We start from the raw sequence: 23,606 nt of genomic DNA, 5'->3' as shown, positions 1-23,606 counted from the left end.
TACTAGTCATGTAAGAAATTGATTCTACGAGGGTAGACTGTTGTGACGTCACAAGGGTTGATCCAACAGTAATGTAACAGTGGCCATATCTTTTATATTTGGCGTCATATTATCAAATACATACTAAAATATGCACTTACATAAATCTAATTAAAATAAAAAAAAATTAGTTTTATAATGTTAAATTGAATTAATTTTATAGATATTTAAAACATAAAACATACGGGGTGTCGCCGCGTCACAACTAAAGGTCATGTTTGGAACTATATTTTATTAGACGGGAAAAGACAAACACATTAAAAAAAAAAAACCTAAAAACGCGCAAAATCGCCCAATAATTTAAAAGACATTTAATTTATGTCATTTTCTAGTCTTCAGTTGAGAATTAAATGGCGTCATTGCCATTTTTGATTATGAACACTGTGTTTTTTTTTCTGATGCATTGAAGAAAGGAAATGTCAGAAATGAAAAAAAAAAAATCGCCGCAACAAGCTGAAATGCATTTTTGCTTCAAAATTTGGAAATCGCCAGTAGAGGCAGTTATGTTGATTAATCAGACCTACAGTGAAAAGAATTTAAATAGGAAACTTGTTTATAAATGGTTTCAGTGTTTTCGGGAGGGTGAAGGGTCACCACTGAATGATCGGCAGAGGACAGGCAGACCGAAAGATGGGAGGTTGGACGGAAACGTTCAATGGTTTCTGACGTTGTCAAAGACAGACGTGTAACGGTTAGAGCGATGTGTGAAACTTTAAATGATGGTACTGTTCAAAGAATTGTGACAGAGGACTTTATTATAAAAAGAGTGAAAGAGTGAGTGCACGATGGGTACCAAGACTTCTTAGAGAAAATGAAATGTGTGAACATGTTCCTGAATCTCAAAGATTTTTTTGTTGGAGAAAAGAAGGGAAAGCAACAAGATGTGTGACGGCGTGTATCCATTATATGACGTTGTCATAATCGCACTAGCATAATCGCATGCTGTATATAATCTGATATTTTTAAAAGTATAAATCATGTTGAATTGAAATTTTCAGGCCTGATTTGAAATAAATATAGCTTCCATCATTTATAGTTTTGTTGTTTTAGGTCGATCATTATCAATTTTATAGCAGTTATAACATTACTTTTGGATTAACCCACGTACATACATGTTTATGTTAAATATAAAATTTGACAGTTTTTCATATCATCTACACAAGTCATGTTTTTGTTTCTGTAATATAAAAGCTTACCCCAATAGTATAATAAAATTTTACATGAGTTCTCTAACTCCAAATCCATGTTACATGGAGTACAACCCTTCCAAGAATTGAAGTCTTTAATGTAAATGTCACTTTCAGAGAAAATGTAATGGAAAAAAAAATGTTTGATACAATTTTTTATCTTCAATGTCTTATATGCAAAATTATTTTTGTCTTCATTTCTTGTTTCTGCATCAATCTGCATCAAAAGTCAAATTAGAATTCATTCACTATTATGAGATTGGTGGATAATCACGAGAACTATATCACTGCAGGTATACATTGAATTTTTTTCCTTAGGGACTAAGGAGTAAATGTAATTTTTGGAATTTTATTATCTTGGTGACATTAGATAAAACTTGGTTTGCTATGTAAAAAATAACATTTTTTAATCTTTATTATTTTTTAAGGCATGCAGTATTAGGCCTACATTTTTAGTTGAATATATTATCCGTGGAAATTGTTATTTTACCATAAACAAATGCAAAATAGGAAGATAATTGAGATGTACAATGTATATGTGTAAAGAAAATTACGGGAATTAATAGAAAATAAGTACGGATATAGTGTGTTAATTTTTTTTTCTATTAATTGTTTTACTGATTGTAGGTGTCATATCCTTTAGTTTCCCACAGATGTTCTGAGATACAATTTAATACAGATTAATTGCAGTCATGCACAAAAGAATCAGGTAAGTTTGTTACTAGGAATCTTTAATTAGCCCATTTGTATCTACATGCAGTTCATTTTTTATTCTTTCATTTTTCTTGCTTATAAGCACATAATTTTTGTTCTTAACATGTTCTTAACATTATTTGTCCATAACTTTATAAACACACTCGATATGCTTGAAATTGTTTGCAGGGGTAGTCAATGCAAACTTGACAAGATTCAAAATGGTGTTGTTATATAGTAATAGCTGCAAATGGACTACAGATAAGAACATGAATCTACCCGTGTTTTCAAAATAAAAAAAAGCAAGAGAGAGGTAAGCCATTTTGATTTCAAGGAACTTGCATTGCTTAGAAAATGATGCACATGGCATGTGCACATGATGCACATGGCATCTACTGCTTTGATGACAATGATTGTTTATTATCTTTTAATCTCATAAATCTGTATTTTATTCTAACTTGTAGGTCTTTGAAGAAAAATATGAAAATTGCATTAAAATTCTAATAAACTCGTGGATATCGTTTTCAAATCCACTGTTAAGACGTCACAATGGTTTTTGCGTGAATTTAATTAAATCAAATGTAGTTGATTTTTATAAAGATAAAACATTATAAAACGTGTGAAAAAAATGATAAAAAAATAATATCCAACCACAGACCACGTGAGATCCTCTCTCTCTCTCTCTCTCTCTCTCTCTCTCTCTCTCTCTCTATATATATATATATATATATATATATATATATATACGCAGCAATGTTAAGACGTACCATGAAGAAATCAACAGAATACAGACGTCCACAAATAGAGACCTTTTTAAACTGAAATTATTTTTGTAATGCTATTACATAATCACATGGCTTTAATATTTAATGAAATAACATAGTATACCCCACTCCGTATTGAATCTAGTTTGGTCATCTTATTTGATAGTTACGTGATAAATGCTTATAATGTGTACTGCATTGAGATCTTAAACAAATTAACCTCAGCTGCCCTTCCCCCGTGATTACGCTTATGCTTGCAGCTGAAATCAGATTGTAAGGGTGCCTGGTCAACAGGCTAGGTAGATACATAGCTTTAATTCGGCCTTCTTCAACCTCCTTTCCCCTTCCCTCCCGTACAAATTGCTAATTAAGTTTCATGATACTGAGAAAATGCATACCATACTTGTTCAATTCTGTATCAGAAATATTCTGAATTCTTGGTCAGAAAAATCTAATCCCCACCCACCCCCCACCCCCATCCCCCTCACCCCATCACCGTCACATTAATATAACTGAAGAATATCAAATAATCCAATAATGCATAAAGAAATTTTGTTTTGTTTTTATGAAACACATTTCTTAAGATTTTTCCTCACACTAATTGTATCGTAACAATTGTCAGCCCTTGTTTTGCGGTTGATCAGGGTACGTTAAGACCAATTACTGGCTCTGTAAAATCGGCAAAATTAAACACACGTTTACAGTTTATCGATTTTGTATATTAATTGTTAAAGTTTACTTGTGTATGAAATGGGGAAAAAAAAATTATCACACGTTTACCCCTTTATCCCGTGGATATCACTCATTAGATATTTTTATCATATACCACTGCTGCAACGTGACAATGGGTTTTGCGTGAAAATGATGAAGTAAATAGTGTGGATTCATAATATTAAAACAGTGTAAAATATTGATAGTTAATAAAAAAAAATGTGATAAAAAGAATTGCTAAGGCTCGGGGATAAAACACACAACTCGTTGGATAAAAATCATATCGAACCACAAATCATGGGAGATCATTGGGGTTCAAAAACCGTCAAACATTCCGGATTTCCCCAGTCTAGGGCGTTTTTCTCCTCTTCAGAGATTAAAATTAAAATTAAAATTACCTTACAAAAGTGTGACCACAGCCTTTTTTAAATACAAAAATTGTAGTTAGAACTGTAGATAAGCGTCACATTTTCTCCACAATGAAATCATTACTTTTTTAGAAATATATTGTGTAATTCCGTATATGACGGTTTTATATCTAAAATTAAATTTAGCATTTAAAAAAAATTAAAGCAGTTTTATGCTAAGGGAGATTTTACAGTTTATTACTATGAACCATTCTCTATTAGCTCACAAAATGATCCCCCGCCTCCCATATAATTATAATGGCAAAGTCCATGTCTTGCTATGGGAAACCCGAAATATGTGTCCGATCAAAAAGTAAAATACGAAGTGCACAATAGCACGATGTAACAAAGATTATGTGAAAGTCTCATTAAATTTCATTCAGTGGTATAAGAGCAGTTACGGAAAAGAGATGGATATCCCAAAGCATAATGGACGGACGGACGTACAGCTAGACGGACGGACGGCCTGACGGACTGACGGACACGTCTATCACTAAATACCCCCCCCCCCCTGCGGAGGGGGGGGGGGTATAATAATTATATGGCCAAAAGTAGGTATTTTGAGTGACACAACTACTGTTAATTTATTTAAAATGCAATCTTTGACTCAATTTGTAAAACAACTCATGACTTCTGTGCTCACTTTCGTCAATTATCAATTATATCTATCAATACAATTTATTTTGTTAACATTCAGAGAGTTCAGGGAGGGACTCCGTATTTGATACTTCCCAACCATATATAAATAAGACTGAATTTCGTTTCATTTTATCTGCTTTTTCACATACATCAAATGGGGTGTGATGCATGTTAGCATAATACATGCACTTTGTGTGTATAGTGTAAACAGGATAATCTATAAATATTGTTGCATATGCAAACTTGTTTTATTTCTGCTTAAGATGGGTTCAGAAACTTTTATGTTATCCGTATGCTCTATAGGTCTACTTGCTGATATGAAATGTCGTTTCAAAGTTCAAATCCAAAGATTGCACTCCCAGAGAGGGAATTGATCCATTGGAGCTTCTTAATGAAGCGTGAACCCTCCCGAAATTACCTACATCTGATTCAGAATTAGTGGTGTTCAACAATAATTCTGTTGGATAACGTTTTAACTTGAAATACAAGCCAACTTGCAAACACTTACACACTATAAAATGCGTATATTATTAACGTGTAATGCATACAGACTTGTTAAGTAGGCATATTTCAATAAGCTACTGTGTTGAGCATAAATCCAAATTTCTCCGTGTACATCAATACGTGTGAGTATACACGAAAATCGTTTTCAAATTGAGAATAAAATATTTAGATTTCATGAGACTGCATGTTCACTAAATGACAAATCAATTTTTTTTTTTCAAGCACAAGTGTCATTTTTAACTCCATGGAAGCAGCTGCAATAAAATGCCATATTGCGAGTAAAACGTGTATTCGGGTTGTTCTTAAGGGGATGATTAACAAAATTAAGAGAGGTAGATTCTTAAAAAAATAAAAGAATCTCTCTTTCTCCGACCCCAGTAAAACATTCTTTAAAACGATATTTTTGGTGATAAAATATGTAGAAGTTCGCTGCACTGACTTTGTATTATCACCGACGACATTATGTGCCGATATGTATGCATGGACCATTCCATCGTCCATTCTTCATAAAGGGAAAAAGGTATCAATTTGTCGTCGGTGTTAATTTGTATAAATGAACGACATGTACAGTAAGGGTAGCCAGGTACATATTATCGCCAGCGAAAAACTGTATGGGGTGGCGATATTGACTGTCAAATGCATCCCAAGAATTCCTTCAGTTGCCAATTTTGCTTTGAGCTGAACTCAATAAAAGTGCTATCGATACTCCCCCAAGAATGATTCGAGAAAGTTGATTGCAGCTAGAAGCTTGGAAAAAATAAAAAAAAATATTTCCTTCGAATGTCATTTATAGCATTCATTTCCTTTATTATATATGGTCAATTATTTTGCTACCATGCATTCTTCTTTTCTTATATGTGAAATGTATTTCAATTTTAAGTAGAATGAATTAAATTAATCTTGGAAAATAGCAATTTTTTATTCAAGCCCCATAATATGAATCTGAGGAGAATTCATACTGTGCAGGTCCTGCTAAAACATCGCAAGTGACATGTACCCTATCCTGCATATTTCACTTACCCCTTCAAAAGAAGGGAAATATGACCTACAGTTGTATTTACACCTTTTTTACTACGCATTCAAAAACACATTTCTCAATATTTTTTTTTTCACAGACATTCTCCTTTCCATCTATGCCCTTAAATCAGCCCATTCCACCCCGTATACATTTCCAGACTTGTATGGGAAAAAATGTATTTTTTAACTGGTATTACTTGCATGGTCAATGAAATGGGGTAAAATCAGTACTTATCGGCTTGGCCAAGATCAAGTGCCCATGTTGGTTGCAGATTAACAAAAAAAAAAAAATGAAGTCCAATGAAATGTACTACAAGTATGTTTTATGTAACATTACATCCTTTTGGCAGATAGTCAGAAATTTCTATCCATTTCTGTCAAGCGGCTAAAAAGATTTCACTCTTACTATAGAAGAGACCCAAGTGGGCTACGGACTATACATATTCAGACAAGTTTCATTCTTTCTGATATATGCATTTTGTGCGTGAAATTTAAAACAAAATAGTTACGGAAGTTAATTGATTTTCAGCGACAGGCTATGATTTCGTATGAAAAAAGATCCATGCATTTCTTTGCGAGAAGTGGTTTATTTCTTTTTTATGGGTAAAAAAACTTTTCTTAACATTTATTGCAATCTATTCGGAACGGTTACACGGCTGAAATTTCATCTTGAAATTTGTAAATGAATGAGGTGACATTAAGATTTGCAGTGGAATACTTTTTTCAACATTACATTTGTGTTCATTTCAAAAGTTTAACTGCATAGACATCGATAAATACTTACAAAACCATGTGTGTACGAGGGGTGATAAAAACTTCGCGAACTATTTACTTCCTTAAAAGAAATAAAATGAGGTATAAGTGTTCATTATTTTTTAAAGTAGTCTTCTCTAATTTAAATGCACATCTGCCATTGTTCTGCCCATGCGCAAATCACATGATCCAGGCGGTCATGTGACATGCTCCGTAGCGGTCTGTTCAAAGAATCTAAATGATTTTTCCAAGTCGTATATTTCTTACCATGCGTATCATCACCTCGGGGTTAGAGAGCTACATGTACACATAGAAAAATCTTATGAATAAACAAGGGGTCTTTTTAACAGTTAATATTTCTAGTAAATTAGTGTTCTTAAATAAAAACGATACATTATCCATAATTTTGTCCTCAAGATTAAAATCATGTTAGGTCAGCATTGCAGAGATACACGTGCGTACCGTAAAGAAAGTTTGTAAATGTATGTGCATTTACTAAATGTATACATCTTGATTTCCTAACAGTGCAGTTCTACGTGTACGTATTTTTACAGTAGATCTAGAGTGGAGTGATTTTTCTTAATCTGGGGTTCAATTCTGCTCTCTATGTATAAATTTATGCTGCAAATTTCAAGTCTGTAGCCTAAAGTAAACAACGTTACAAATTATCCTTTAGTGTACATCTAGTGATATTCAGTTAGATTCTGGTAGTCTGCATAATCTGATTTCCCCGCGAAGGCAATGTAGCAACCGTTTATGATAAAACGCCGCTTAATGACACAAATATATTTCTTAATCAGCAAGGAAAACCGTCAGTATGGGGATAGACGTCTACACAGAAGGTTAACACTGTTTTTTCCCTACTCTATGTTTCCTTATGCCTTTACCTTGTAAACCGCTAAATTAAATGAAGAAACGCCGCTAAATGAATTATCACTAGGCGTTGCAATTGCAACGCTTAATGCTATAAATTATTGCATTATTTTTTAACATTCTCAAGCGCTAATGCTAAATCGCCGCTTAATGATAGAATTATATCATTAAGCGTCACCAATACAGAGCAACACTGACCCTTAATGAAACAAGCACATATCTACATAATCGACGGTTTTTAATACACACTACGGTATCATTAAGCGTTGCAGTCGCTACCTTTAATGATAAAAAAAATAACCCCACCCCCCAACCCGGGATCTTGACGTCATATGCATTGGTGTTTTGTGTGTGTGTGTGTGAACATGAGATTTCTTTTTAATTATTCTTTTTTATCTAGCATATTTCATTTCTAAAAGATCTTTTCTGGTGAAATATTTTATCAGTACCCCCTACCCCTTCTGATAAAACCGGATATTGTGGGTCCTATACATTTCGATTCGAGTGATTTTTTTTTTGCAATTTTAATTTTTTTTTTGGCATATCATATTTTCAGAATATTCAGAATGTACTTTACAGCTTAAATACTTTGAGGGTGTTTAGAATGTATAATATTGGAAAGTATAATTTATATAATATACCGCTTAGAAAGGAGTTTAAATTTAAGTTAAGAAATGTACTCTCGGGACAAGATCGTAAAAATAAAATAATAAACCAATGGCACTGAATCAACAATCAACACATACTCTGCATCAAGAATATGTATGTTTAATGTGCTACAAAAGAATTAACATCGGGATCGATCCAACAGTGGCGACAGGTCACGATGCAGTGGTCAGGCGAACAAAAAATAAATGCAAAAGATTTTTTTTTATTTAAAACGACAGGCAATGCACATGTACATGTACATGTACTTCACAATGTAGCTTTTCTATTTATGATTTTCCAAGATAAATGAATTAATTTAAGTTCATACAATTAGTACCATCAGATGCTCTTTTAGTCTTTTAAAGAATATCTAACAAATATAGTTTTAGCTGGTATTTTCTATAAATTCGATTCCGAGGAGGTGTACAGCTTTATCAGGCAAATCGCACAAAGGCCCTAGCCCTCAATTATTGGAACTCTTAAATTATACAGGGAATAAGAAATTAAAAGTTCTGATCTACGTTATGTCCTTAAGGCAAGATTGTTCTTTCCTTTCCTCCTTCTTTTTTCTATGTCTTCACACTTCTTCTATTGAGTTTTACCTTTTCTTCTTACACATAGATTATGCAATTGCCTATTAAGCAGAGCCAAAGTTTGAAGGACATGGCAATCCGGAAAATTCTTTCATGAATTCGTTATGTCTTTGGTGTATCTGGGTATATTAGACAGAATAAAAGCAGATCGTTGTAATTTTAATAACTGACAATACAACTTCCTCTTACAATCCATTCGAAATATTTTTTTGAAAAATCCTCCCTTGGAGCCCAGCGCAGAGGTTCAGAATCTCTTATTTTTGGCCACTAAGCATTTTTACGCTACAGTTGCGGGGAAGATATATGCTTTTAATTGTATTTTTACATATGCTTGAATTTTTCATATAGAATATAAAAAGAATGTTTTTGTTGCAAATAAGATACTTGTGAGATTCAAATTTGTTATCAATTAAGGCCTAAAATAAGTATGTAATAAGATAGTCAAGAAGAGTCAGTTAAACATTTTACTTATCGCAAAGTAATAAATGAGTATGAAAACAATAATTTGATAATACATGTACATTTTTAATCAATGGAAAAAGTTTTAAAGAAGCATAAAAGAAGCTTGATGAGATCTCGTTGCGAGCAACGAATAGGTCTTCCTTCCCATTTCTGATGAGACAAGATCTTGAGTGAGATCGTTTGATTGGTATAAAAGGAGAAAAACTATAAATGAAAGCAATAGGCAATTGAATTCTCAAAATATACTTCAAACCTTATAAAAGTGTGAAATCTGCTAATTTAAATCAACTTCTGATTCTTTTCGTTCACTTCCGGTATTACAGGAAGTACTCCAGGGCCCGGTTTTTCAAAAGGTGGTTAACTCTAACCTGGTGTTAACCTGTTGTTAACTGGTGCGTTAAATTTGACCACATGGTTAAGTGTTTTTCAAAAGTTTGTTAACGTTTAACCATGTGTTAACAATGCGTTAACTTTAATCCACCCTTAGTACCTGTGTTAAAATTTAACACAGTGGTTAAAATACTAACACTGTGATTCAAAATGGCCGTTAGACTGGCACTTCAGCCACCTCAGAGGAAAAAAAGATGCTTTAGAGCTGCTGCTGACCCCTTACAAGGCTGGTCAGATGAGGAATTGCATAAACGGTACCGTTTTAGCCGACGGGGGATTGCATTTATAGTAGAGTTGTTGTCAGAAGACTTAGAAAGGGCCACAAAACGAAGCCATGCCCTGTCTGTCGAGCAACAGATTCTAATGGCCCTACGCTTTTATGCTAGTGGCAGTTTTCTGCAAGTTATTGGTGACACAATAGGCAAGTATATTAAATAATTCTAAAATTATGATAAATGAACACAAAACTTGCAATCTTTGTGTGGTTTTCATCTTCGTTCGTCAAGTATATCTAATTTGCCTACTCATGCTACTTTCCTGTAAATCGGGCACTAACACTGACTAGCTAAGGAAAATTTAATGTTTCGGTGACTTTATCAACGCTTCCACTTTCTTACCTTTAACATACTCTGTAGGATTTGAGAAGAGTACAGTATCTAAGGCTGTTAAAGATGTCACCAATGCAATTGCTGACAAGGCAGGGCAATTTATCAAATGGCCAGTTACTCAGAGTGCAAGGGCAACGATAAAGACTGCATTTTATCAACAAGCCAGATTTCCCAATGTCATAGGTTGTATAGACGGCACACATGTCAAAATTGTAGCACCCTCCACTGACGAGAACGCCTATGTCAACAGGAAAGGGTATCATAGTCTCAACATCCAAGCTGTCTGCGATCACGAAGGTAAATAATAACGAGAGGCCTTGACCTTGTACTCCTTGCATCATTTAAAATATTAAACGTTTTCAGTGTTCTAAAACATAATTCTTAATTTTTGTGACAGATATTGTTAGTTTCATGAGTAAAACCTACAAAAAATAGATAAAATTGATTGATAAATATTTTGATCACTATTTGTGACATTTTTTATCAATGATATTATGATGAGAAAGATTTATGTCCCTTCGTGAAAATGAAGGGGTGGATCTAATAGAAAATTTTACGTCTAGGTGCTTTAACAGCTGTTTAAAAGACAAGTTAAGTTCAAGTTACAACTTCATAAACACTAAACAACAGAATAACTTTACTCCAAGTTTTATAGTACATGCACCTTTTCAATTAAGTGATATAGTTAGTGTGTAATATTATATTTCTATTTATTTTCATGGAAAATATATATATATTTTTTTTTACATAAAAGGAATTGAATACAAAAAAATGTTACTATATTTCATGTAATTTAGTTTTAAATTTTAAATGAACTGAAAAAAAAAGAAAGTGCTAAAGTGATAGAGCAATGTGTATAATTACAGATGAATCCATTTAACAATTGTTAAAAAAGAAATTCACAATTGTATCTGTATCTTACATCTCAAATTATATTATCAAAAAATATTATTATAGTTCACGTATGTAATGAATTAAAAGTGGAAGTCCTGATTTAAATGATTTTATGAAAAAAATGTAATGATTACCATGCTCAAACCTATGGAATTCCATATACGACAGCCAACTGCTTACTGCCAACTGCTTACTGCCAACTGCTCACTGCTTACTGCCAACTGCTCACTGCTTACTGCCAACTGCCACACATATTTGAATAAATTTTCATATTTATATTGATATTTTATGAATTTTCATAAAACCAGGCGCGGATCCAGGATTTTTTTTTACAGGATTGGTCCACCAATAGATATACATATCAATAGAAATATGAAAATTTATTCAAATATGTGTGGCAGTTGGCAGTAAGCAGTGAGCAGTTGGCAGTTTTTTTTTTTGTACAATATTCTATGCATTCATATATAGTGAATGCATATGTATGTTTTTTAAATTAAAGAAAACATCATATCTGTTACAGGAAGATTTACCAATGTGAATGCTTCATGGCCTGGATCCGTGCATGATGCTCACATCTTTAGAACATCCCAGGTAAATAAGAATAGTAAACAAAGATGATTGAAGCATATTTTAATTTGTCATATGCATTTCCCGTACCAAACATTCTAACAAATGCTCATGAGCAGCTCATGAGACTCACATGAGAATCTAGTAAGACTTGTATGCAAATTAGGTAGAATTGGATTTTGCTCATGTGCAGATTGTTAGTCTCTGTTAGGGAGGAAAATACTAACCAAAATGCACATGTGCAAAATTATGCTCACTTGGATGCTCATGAGCAAAAGTCTAATCATTTGCTCACGTATGAACAGCCTTATATAAAGATATAGCATTGGTAGTAATTTTTCTAAGTTCAGTTTTCTCACGTGAGCAAGAGGTTAGGAAATTGGACATAGTCAAAATTCAGTATTACAGGTAGAACCGCCAAAGAATTACAAGTCTCATTTCCTCATGTGAGCATTTCAAATGCTCACGTGAGGAAATACAATACTTTGTCAGTCTATGTGGTCCAAGCTTTTACAAGCCTTCATTACAATTGCCCATGTGTTAACTATTGGTGTCGGGTGGTTACGTTCCGATTCCGTGTTCGACCCGTGTGGTTACGACCCAAGTGGTTTCGACCTACTCTAATGTATATCCCTACATGTGAATACCTGAGTACAGGGGTATACACTGTGCGGTAAACAAATGGATATTCGGTAGCTGTATGTTGTATGGCTTCAGAGATGTACGTGTCAACAGGGACCTATATACTAACGTTAGTATATAGGTCCCTGGTGTCAATAGGTAGTTGTTTCCGTATAATGTGTAGTCAACATGCAGTGAGAAGGTTTCCTAACATTTTTTTCTACTATCGCGGAGCATGGATGTTGATGAATTTGATTTAGTAATGAATTATATTTGAACAGTTTTCCATAAAAATTAATCAAATACTTCATCAAAAGTACCGTGATTACATATGCACTGTCTAAACATTATACGTGGTCGATATAAAAAAAATGTAGACGAAAAAATAAAATGTAAAACTGTTGAAAGTGTTAATTAATTTCGTTCGGAAGCAATTAATTGTTAATTAATTGCTTTGGAACGAAACCACTCGGGTCGAACAGGGATTCGTGTCGAAACCCCGCGGGTCGAACAAGTAGTCGGAACGTAACCACCCGCATTCTTAACTATTAATGCTACCTGATGACAGCATCACAAATAACTGGGGGCCAGGCAGGAATTTCTGAATTTCTTGAGCTTCTAATCTTCATCCCATCAATTTGCAAATGCTTTCCTCCACCTAAACAACCTGTTGTGTCCCCCACAGCTGCTTAAAACTAGGGCAGTATCCAATTAGGGGAGCCAGTCAGGATTTGTGCGCGCTTTCAGACCAGTTCAAAATTTCAATCCAAAATGTTTGTGAGGGACATGAAAGTATATACCGGTAGATTTACAGTAAAGAAGTGAAATATACTTTGGGAAATACTTGTCATCACCATATTGAACTTGATGTCAACATTTTAAAAGTTACAAATGTATCTTATGTCCATGAGATGAGGAAGTATTAAAGATCAATTACGAATAACCATGCAGCCACAATGAAAAAGAACAGTGATATATATTTAGGAAAATTTCAAAGATTTGCTGGTACATGTACTAAAGTATGCTGAGAAAAAGGTAAGTGCATGCATGGGCTTAACAATCCCCCTCTCATTTCAGATTACTAATTATAAAACATAGTATGTTTTTTGTTAATTATTAATTAATACTTATAATTTAGATAGAAATGCAGTATGTTATCAGTAATCACAGTTTAATATATGAACATGAATTTACATTATTGCATAATGTAATAGATGTTTATATAATTATAGTTCTGAATATAGGATCAAACATAAAATCCTTAATGTATTGCAAATTCTCTATAGATTCTTTTAAGAACTATAAATATGGTAAGCTAGATTAGGTCAAAGTGTACATAACAGCTCAGTGCTGTAATCTATAATTTATCTATATTAAAATAAGTTGCTTAATATTGATGCATATGATTTTTTTATTGACTGGCCTTTCATGACCAATTGAACCATGAAAAATATAATAACTATAAATTCAAATTTTTTGCAGATAAAAGTTGCTGATCGAAGGATCTGCAGATTAACCCCAGCCCCTTACATATAGATGGAGTTGAGAAGTTGGCACTCATTTAAAGGAAATGCAAGGAAAAGGATGAAAATGATTATGATTCTTATGACTACTGGAATATTTATTTCATACCCAAGTATGATTGCCATGCATTCAGGAATTGGAAAAAAATCTACATAGTCTGACATATCAGAGACAACTTTAATCCATCTAGTGCAGTCCAAAACTGTTGACTGGACATTTACAGTGGATGTTCTAGTGTAAATCTACTGGAAATCTAACTTTTTGATAATTTATACAATAATGTGTATTGTACATAATTAATTAATTATACATGTATAATTAAGATTAATACAGAGAAATGTGTTCAATGTAGTATATACTAGTTGTTCATTTAATTTAATTTTAATTTCATTTTAAGTTTGAAAAATGAAGTTCACTGAACATTTATGCATGTATTTACATGTTGCTCAAGAATATTTAAAATGTTCAATATTATTGACGAATCATATTTTACATGTATATATTATATTTGTAACCTAAATTTTATTCTATTGTTGTTTGTTCAAGTGAGCAATTGTTGCACATGAGACTAATGAGTCTCATGAGACTAATGAGCCTCATGTGAGCAATATTCTAGGTGAGCAAAATGATTCCTCACATTAGCAAAAAATGCTCATGTGCAGAATCTTGCTCATGTGAGCATTTCACCTAATTTGCATGTTAAATTGCACATGAGACTCGCATGAGCAACTCATGTGAGGAAATCTGGTTAGGCCTCACGTGAGCTGCTCATGAGCAAATTGTGAGAATGGTTTGGTATGGGTTATTTTTGATGATCAACTGCTGTTATACAGGGTTTGCAAGTTTTCTAAGTATTACTTATTGAACTGTTTTAAGTGATGCTTGCATGTCAGATGCATGCATTTATTTACTCTTAACATGCTTAATAAAATAAGATTAATGTGGTTAATAGAGAATTTAATGAACAGATTAAATTAGGTCAAGAGGGTATTTTTTTTTCTTTAATTTTAATTCCATTGTGCATTAAATATTCAATTGAATTAAAAAAAAAACAGATAAGGACTTACATGGAAGATGAAGATAAAGGAGGATTTGATCATGGTATTCTCCTTGGAGATAGTGGCTATGCCTGCCGCCCTTTTTTATTGACCCCTTACCTCAACCCCCAGAATGAGGCACAGGAGAGGTTCAACAGAGCCCATGGACGAACGCGCAGCCAAATTGAAAGAGCTTTTGGACGCCTCAAAAGAAAGTTTCATGTATTACACTCAGAGGTATACAATAATATTAATTTAATCTGCATGCTTAAAAAAGAATTCTTAGAGTTTTAAATTTATTTATCAAGTTTTATAACTTCCCTTCACCCCCCCCCCTTCTTTTTCTGAAAAACAAGCAAATTCAGAGAATTGTGGTCCCCTTGCTATAAGATTCTAATTATTGGGCCAATTGGCAAATTGTTATTGTAAAAGTTATCAGTAAAGTTTATTTTTTTTAAGAAGTAGGTAAAACTTCAAAGATAAACTGGTCATGAAGGTCACCAAAAATCAAAGTGTTTTTCATGGGCAATTCACATGTAAAATATTAAACCTTATCTTCTTTAGATTAATTTTCAGAACAGATCAGTTAAACATTACTTTCAATAAAAAAGAGACTCTCCATAATACATATTACATTTATTCATTGCATTATTTTCAGGTACGCATGAAACCACACAGAGTTTGTAAAATTGTAATTGCATGTGCAGTTTTGCACAACATCTCGCTTACTCTTGGTGAGCCAGAAGATGAGGAGGAGCCAGATCAAGAGGATATTCAGCCTCCCCAGCCTCCCTACCAAGGACAACAAGATGGAAGGGGTATTAGAGATTACGTTACACGACACTATTTCTCAAGAGCATAGACTGTTTAACAATTTACCTGCTCTTACAATGTAGGCATTGCTATGATAAAGAAAACATACATGTCATATAATGATATTTTATAATTTAATCAACAATTGTACAGTAAATAAAAGTATTAACAATGTATAATTCTCACAATACAGTGTAATAGACTTTTAACAGCTAAACTATTAAAACAATGAAATAGATCATCAACATTTCAAAAGTGCCCCATTGGTTAAATAACTCACCCTGAGGTCAAATCTTCACAAAGAAAAAGAAGTTTCATCACATCCTTAATGTACCCCCTTAGCAAGAGGTCCATAGGCCACAAAGGTTACATGTCACAAAATATGGATGCTTCATCATATACTAGTCAATTTATCATGTTACATAACTACTTGCAACACAATTTCTGTTCTTACACAAAATATATCAGAAAGTAGAGTATACAATCGGAGAGGTCTTGAAACAGGTAATGCACGTCAAATGTACTAAATGAAACAGGTAATGCACTTGTCAAATATAAATGCCCTATCATAAAAATTTATCACCAAAGTTAAAATTTTTGAAAATTAGGTCATAGATGTCAAGGTCAAAAATCATGGCATGCTTGGAAAGGTCTTGTCACAGGTAATAAACATGTTAAATATGAAAGCCCTATCTTTTCTCAATCAAAAGTAATACTTAGCAAAGATAATTTTTTTTGAAAAGTAGGTCAAACTTCAAGATCAAGGTCACAGGTCATAAATCAAAGTAAATTTGGAAAGGTCTTGTCACAGGTAATAAACATGTGAAATATGAAAGCTCTATCTCTTTTCATTCAAAAGTTATGACCAAGGTTAAAGTTTTTGTGACAGACAGACCAACAGATATATGAGATTTAATGTCCCCTTAATTTTGTGAAGGGAGGGGTGGGGGGGGGGGGGGCAATTAGAAAATTACTACAGGAAAGGGACAAAACTCTTTTCAATCATTAACTTGTGATTAAAATATTTATGAATTAAATGTAATGATCCATGCATACTTAATCTTAATCTAAGAACTTTTTTTTTTAATTATGTATTAATGTTATCTATAGAAATGCTTTTATTTCCAAAATAACAAAAAGTACAGGGTTTGACATTTACTTTTATGATGATGGACCCATATATTTGATTCATTGACTAGACTATATATACATGTCATAGTTTATGATAACAAAGAAAACATTGATGTAAGTGGCAGCTCCTCATCCTCTTTCTTTGCTTTCTTTATCAGAATTTGAAGCAATTCAATCTGTAGATTATTTTTTTCTAGTTCTTTTTCAAGGACAGCACACTGCAGAGTATATACATCCTCTGCACTTTTTTTCTGAGGCTTGGTCCTAAAATCACATACACATTTTTTGTTAAAAATTCCTGACCATTATCATAAATAACTTTTGGTCTCATTTTCTTTTCAAATTGTGCATTTTTAGTTCATATTTTATAGAATTGATAAAATTAAAACATCATCTACAATACATGAAATATTACAGGAGTGTTCGTTTAAATTCAAAGAGAGAGAGAGAGTCATTTGTTTGTGCAGATCGACAGTGAATGGGCAGATTTTTTGCTAATCATGTTGTCAATGACATAAATGTTTGTTGATAGAATTTTGATATTTACATGTATCTTAATTAATATTCCAGCTCGATCACTTCATCTTGTTTTAAAAAAAATTCTTTGATATTTTGGATAAATATACTTAACTTAAAAAATGGTTATTATCTAAAATTACACAAATACATGAATGTTTGAAATGAAATTTTCAGTGTGATTGCATGTCAGATTTGCATATATTCAACAATTCAAATTGTACATTAAATGAATTTAGAAGAGAAAATGTGGAGTTGTTGCCCTTTAAAAAGATTTTGTTCATAATAATTAATGATCATTAGTGATTAGTAATTAGTGATTGATTATATGTCTACTGTGATATTGTCTACATATATTTGCTCTGTTCTTTTTTTGTAATTTAATCCATTAATTAATATTTTTGTCCATTTATGTAATGTTTAAACATGTACACATATGTTAATTGTTTCAAGACAATACTCAGTACCTTTGAAAATTCAAAAGAAATCAGTTGTAAACAAATAACAATTATGATAAATAAACATTAGTGGATAAATTTTGATTCTAACAGCTTACTTCTCTTTCTTTGACTTATTTGTGCTTCTATTATCTTCAAGAACAGTGTCACTCATCTCTGGCAGTGCTTTTTATAAAAAAAAAAATCACAATGTAAAAATTACTATGAGTACATATATTCAGAAAGATAATGTAAAAAAATATTCACCTGCATGTTGATGACAGAATGCCATTAAACAATAATACTTATATTTGTTATATCACATACTTGCATTGCTGCTGCCAATGGCTGGGCTCCCTGATCTTGGTACTTGAGAGCAGCTGCCCGATCTTGGTACTTGAGAGCAGCTGGTGACAGATGATGCTAAGAAAATATTGCAATATAATTATGATGGTGTTAAAAGATAGCATATAGTCGAGACAAATGATAATCTGCTTAAAATGAGTGAATGACAAATTATTTCTGAAATTAGTTGTTTTTTTTTTTTTAATTCTTTTCACATACCTGGATTACTGTTGGTACAGCTGCTGAAAACTGCAGGGACTTCTACTTCAATAACACATGGTGGATTCAATCCAGTTTTAGGAGATTGTAACTGACTCTCATTTGTCAGATCTATTTAAAATTTAAAAGAACGTTAAGTGGAATTTTCCATGTCTAGATAACATAAAACTTGATAATACAAAATTACATTGTATATATATATATAACTATATTTTAAGTTATCATAAAAAAGGTATTTAAGACAGGTGTATGATACAAACTTTTCTCTTCATATAATTTGATAAAAGACTAGAATATGATTGGGAAAAAAGAAAAGAAAAGCGTTAAAGAAATTAAATCAATTCGAAAATTTAATATTGGAGAAGGGGGGGGGGGGGTTACACAGAAGTGCTTTATATTAATGTGTATAATTTTTTTTTAAAATATATACATATATATTATATGTAATCCATTTTTCCCTTCATTTATGTTTTTTAACTTATCGGTTATCAACTTTTGGTCTGCCTTCCTGTTGTACATGTATAGGTAAATGATTTTACGAACAAGTTATCTAAATGTGCGTTTAGTTCATACTTTAAGGGAATCCCCTTTATGGAATCCTCAAAACCACTCTTTTCCGTTTTACGAAAGAAAAAGCCCGCGAACAAGTTATGATATGCTTTAGTATAGTTTACGTATAACTAGACGAACGTTATATATTATAAATTTATTTTAGAAAGCTGACTGGACTAATATAATGTTAATGTTTATTTACTACTCTATTTGCCACAATCAAACGCTCCGTCATCATGGGGAAAACCCGGGAATCGCTTCTGACCATGCTGTTAAAAAAATAGCTTTTAAAAATGAGGCGTGAAGGTAAAGTGTAGCTTGTAGAATACGTTTTTACATTGAATACTGATCCTTATTTAATTTTTTATTAGTTTACGATTCGGAAGGACATTATCTGCACTAAACATATGCGAAAACAGGTTCTTGTTTGAAAAGTACGGAAGGGGTCAAGGCTGTTCTTAATATAGCCTTATGTAAACATGTATGGCTGGATTTTTATCAAACAGACATTCTTTTTTTCAATAAATACTCTTAGGGTTTACAGCATAAGAAACAACATTATAATAAAGAACGATCTTTCAAGTTACTATATTCAGCTCTCACGAATGTCTAACTGTTATTGTAAGCAGACGACATTTTTTATTTCACATAGAAATGATAATGTGGTAGAAATATTGAAAGAATAAAACTAAACGTGTGAATTAAAGTGATTTTTTGCATGAAAAATATTTATTGGACCTAATATTTAATCTCTGTGTAGAAACAGATTGTTTTTAAAAATATTGTGAGTTGCAAGGTAGGGGTATGAGATAGAACTGGGTAGGGGCCTAGTTTACAACTTGTTTTATTTCTAAACACATTTTATAATATAAGTCATAATATTACACCTGTTTTATCACAGATAGAAGTTTCAATTCCTCCAGGAATTCCTACAAAGGAACTGGAGTCCTTGTAAAGATCCACAATGTCTGAGACTGTCTGGGAGAGGGGGTTAGGTGGTGGACCTCCTCCAGTCCTTTGTGACTCCCTGTGGTGTTCAGCAAACTTCTGTTTAGCATCCCGACACATATTTCTCCATTTGTCTTTCACCTCAGTAACAGTCCTGTGAGCTGTTCCCACGGCATTGACTTTTTCGGTTATGTTTTTCCACACCGCTTGCTTTTTCTGATTAGTAACAGTGTTGGAGTGTTTACTTTCCAATATAGGATTTTGTTTTACTTCATTATGAATTGTGCTAATCTCCATAATGCTGAAATTCTGGCTTCTAGCCCGCTTAGGTTTAGAGCAGAAGTCAGTGCTCTCCATGTTTACATAGGAAGTAGAAGTGCATTATGGGTAACCAAGTGATTACCAAGTGATTAACTCAGTTAACACAGTGTTAGTTAACCATTGCGTTAAATTGCTTTTGATCAACACAATTTAACCACTGCGTTAGCTAATCACTTGATTAGGATTTAACACATTGTTAACCTAACCACTGTGTTAAATTTAACCACCTTTTGAAAAACCGGGCCCAGATGATCTTAAATTCCACATTGAGCGTGTAGGAATCATTCCTGAACATTTCGATGCAAAATACTCTTTTTTTTTACAACTTCCAGTTTGAAAAACCAACTTCCGCTGGAAATTGTAGGACTTAAAACACTTTGGTAGACTGTATAATACACGTACAGTACCGACCAGACACAACCTAACAGAAAGCGGACCCAGAGCGCACCCCGGGTTCGCTCTCTGGGTTCGCTTGGGGTCCGCTAGTGCTGACCCCGAACGAACCCGGAGCGCACCCGTAGCGAACCCGCAGCGAACCCAGAGCGGACCCAGAGCGAACGCTGAAAGCGAACCCCACATTCAGTAGCGGTCCCAGAAAGCGAACACGCGTTCGGTGTTGCGTAACAGAGCTGTCAATCAGGATTAGCGATTAACTCATCAGCCCGTCGACCAATCAACATGCCGAACAGGTCTGTCAATCAAGATAAGTGATAAAATGCGTTGACCATCAGCGCATCGACCAGTCAACATGCCAGTTTGTAATCTAAACATCGTACAAGCAAAGCGTGTGAATGTACAATGTAAAAATATTATTAATATGATTTTTAAACATGATTTTACATTTATATATTTTAATTCTCCAGACAACATGCAATATTTACACATCTATTTTCATTATTTTTTATTTTTAAAATCTATTAATACATTATTTATTTTTTTTTTGTCCAGGTAGCATGTTACATGTTTAGTTACATATTTATTTTCTTTATATTTTTAAAATCCATTAATTTCAAATATTCATTGCGTAAATTTATCAGACAATAAGTACTTTATTTCATAATAGAAAAAAGAAGATAATAATGGTTATAACAATTGTTACTAAAAAAAAGACTTAAAAAAAACTGGTCTTCGATAAATTATAGAATGTTATTATCTCAAGATACAGTATAAGAACATGTACGTGCTTTAATTTAATTATTTTTTATTTATTATTTCAATTTACATGCACGTTTTAATTTATCCAGATCAACATCGAAATTATCGATCTAAATAATTGATCATGAAAAAAAAATTAAATGTACATTGTACAGTATAAATGTGCATTATGTCAATACGTAAATTGGAGAAAAAAATCTCTCTTTTTTTAACTACTATGATATATATATATATATATATATATATATATATATATATATATATATATATATATATATATATATATATATATATATATATATATATATATATAATTAATCTTTTACCAAAATTTAATAAATAGCTTGATTTAAATACATGTATATAGGGAAAGTTTATTTTGTCAATTTTTATTATCCTACATGTAGACCTTACATTGTATGTTTTTGAATTTTTGTAACTACTTGCAAGTCAATAAAAAAAACCCGCAAAAATGCTTATCACTTTCCTTTGCGTCGATATATATAATTATACAGGTTTACATGTTCACGAACCTCTTACATGTACTACATGTAATTTTCGAAATACTTTATATGGATATAAAAAAAAATTTGGAAACGTCACAGTTCTTTGGTACGTTGCATGAAGAGTACATGTTCATGTAATTTGCTGTCACCTGAATGCTGAAAATCAGTAAAATAGCTTTACGAGAGAGAGAGAGAGAGCGAGTTTACAGGTATTGAATTCTTGTTTTGTTTGTTTTCTTTCTTGTTTTTATTTATTTTTAAACATTTAGAATTTTGTTTATTAACATGCCGCTTCAGTATGTATATGTATGTATCGGATTTCACTCCATCCGATACATCGAATATAAATTTAACACCCCTTTTTCTTCTTTTTCTTTCGAGATATACTTAGCTTGTAAATTAAGAAAAATAAAAGTGATAATTCTTCGTCGAATGTACGGTGAAATTCTTGAAAATTTATCAACGTTCTCCATATTGTCACTTACATGTACATGTTTCGATCGCCATAAAAACAGTAATGATCGATTTCACTACTGTATTTGGAATATACAAGGGGCGGGGCTTACTGGCGGCAAGATTAAAGCGGGGTCCGCTTCATGCATGAGTGCGTAAAGCGAAACCGGAAAGCGAACGCCGGGTTCGCTCTAGCGGACCCAGAGCTGACCCCGAGCGAACGCAGAGCGAACCCGAAGCGCACCCAGAGCGGTCCCAAATTTTCTGAAAGCGAACCCGCAGCGGACCCCGAGCGAACCCAGGAAGCGAACCTGGGGTGCGCTTTGGGTTCGCTCTGGTGTTAGGTTGTGTCCGGTCGGTACTGTAATGATTTAGAAATAAAAAAAAAATTGCATATTTTATATCTAATTCTGGTGGACCGCGGAAGTGACGGCAAAACAAATGAGACCCAGATGTTATATAACCAAGTCGTGATCTATCATCCCTGAAAGTTTCATGACTTAATATTAAACTATTTAAAAAAAAAAACACCCGGACAAAATTACATTTTAAAAACAGGAAATCGGACGTAATTCATGACCGGAAGTGAAGTTGAAAAAAAAAATTAAAAAAAAAAAAAAAAAAAAGCGCATGAAGCCCTTTAAATTAACTATCTATCCTGAAAATTTCATGAAATTCTATCGAGAGGTTTTAGAGAAATCCTCTACACAATATCGGTACGAAAAAAAGAAAAAGAACTAGGGAAAAGCTGGTTGCAAAGCAGCGAGTAGGTCTTCCGTCGGATTTTAAGTAACACTACCTGTAGGAACGATTAATGAAGGTTAGTACGAGGGTGATCCAAAATGTCGGGAACTAATTAAATAATTTCCGTAAAAGAAATCTTGTCTGTGATGCACCGAATGGTAAGTATCATTGTGACTTCACTAAAAAAGTGAGAAGTGACAAAAATCAACTTTACCACATAATGATGCGTAAATAACAACTTGCATACATTTATTTTGTTAATTATTTATTAAAGCAAGCAAAATATCACCATTTGATAACAATACCGTTGAGTACGGAGAAGCATATCTTGTGTCAGAAGTGACGTCAGCGAAGTGGGAATATTAAGCTATTGTACGCATTTCCGGCAAAATTACGAGTACTTCTGAAACAGCACAAACTAGCTCCAAGCACTTTACACTTAGACAATGTAAACCACTTTCAATGTGTATCAATTATTTTGACCAAAACCTGCGCATGCCCTTGCACTAGCATCATTTTCAACATTCAGCTTAAC

At 33.0% G+C, this 23,606-nt stretch overlaps 2 protein-coding genes and 1 long non-coding RNA gene across 3 annotated transcripts; 1 reads left to right on the top strand and 2 right to left on the bottom strand.

Moving 5' to 3' along the window:
• The first annotated feature begins 9,830 nt into the window (after positions 1-9,830).
• On the top strand, positions 9,831-15,821 carry LOC133172863 (putative nuclease HARBI1). Its single transcript, XM_061307696.1, has 5 exons — positions 9,831-10,101; positions 10,316-10,585; positions 11,703-11,773; positions 14,950-15,168; positions 15,590-15,821. Exons 1-5 carry the CDS (start codon positions 9,831-9,833, stop codon positions 15,791-15,793), a joined length of 1,035 nt encoding a protein of 344 aa, XP_061163680.1. The 3' UTR covers positions 15,794-15,821.
• A 1,240-nt stretch (positions 15,822-17,061) lies between these two features.
• On the bottom strand, positions 17,062-18,211 carry LOC133172853 (uncharacterized). Its single transcript, XR_009718965.1, has 3 exons — positions 18,156-18,211; positions 17,948-18,014; positions 17,062-17,139 (listed from the first exon to the last, which is right to left on the bottom strand). It is a non-coding gene; the product is annotated as an uncharacterized LOC133172853 (long non-coding RNA).
• Positions 18,212-19,817: 1,606 nt separating this feature from the next.
• LOC133172862 (nuclear apoptosis-inducing factor 1-like) lies at positions 19,818-20,364 on the bottom strand. Its single transcript, XM_061307695.1, has one exon. The coding sequence runs from the start codon at positions 20,247-20,249 to the stop codon at positions 19,818-19,820; it is 432 nt and encodes a 143-aa protein (XP_061163679.1). The 5' UTR covers positions 20,250-20,364.
• Positions 20,365-23,606: the final 3,242 nt, after the last annotated feature.

This window comes from Saccostrea echinata, unplaced genomic scaffold, assembly GCF_033153115.1.
Source record: "Saccostrea echinata isolate AGI-Se365-2 ecotype Australia unplaced genomic scaffold, CSIRO_AGI_Sech_v1 ptg000055l, whole genome shotgun sequence".
NCBI classification, from domain to species: domain Eukaryota; kingdom Metazoa; phylum Mollusca; class Bivalvia; order Ostreida; family Ostreidae; genus Saccostrea; species Saccostrea echinata.
The sequence above is the reverse complement of the archived record's forward strand: the minus strand, read 5'-3'. Positions and strand labels throughout refer to the sequence as shown.

What these genes read in the sequence shown, in the direction of transcription:
- LOC133172863 (XM_061307696.1), top strand. Translation starts at nt 9,831, where the DNA reads ATGGCCGTTAGACTGGCACTTCAGCCACCTCAGAGGAAAAAAAGATGC. An exon ending in AGCTGTCTGCGATCACGAAG is followed by an intron (nt 10,586 to 11,702) that starts GTAAATAATAAC and finishes TATCTGTTACAG; the next exon opens with GAAGATTTACCAATGTGAAT. An exon ending in TTCATGTATTACACTCAGAG is followed by an intron (nt 15,169 to 15,589) that starts GTATACAATAAT and finishes CATTATTTTCAG; the next exon opens with GTACGCATGAAACCACACAG.
- LOC133172862 (XM_061307695.1), bottom strand. Translation starts at nt 20,249, where the DNA reads ATGGAGAGCACTGACTTCTGCTCTAAACCTAAGCGGGCTAGAAGCCAG.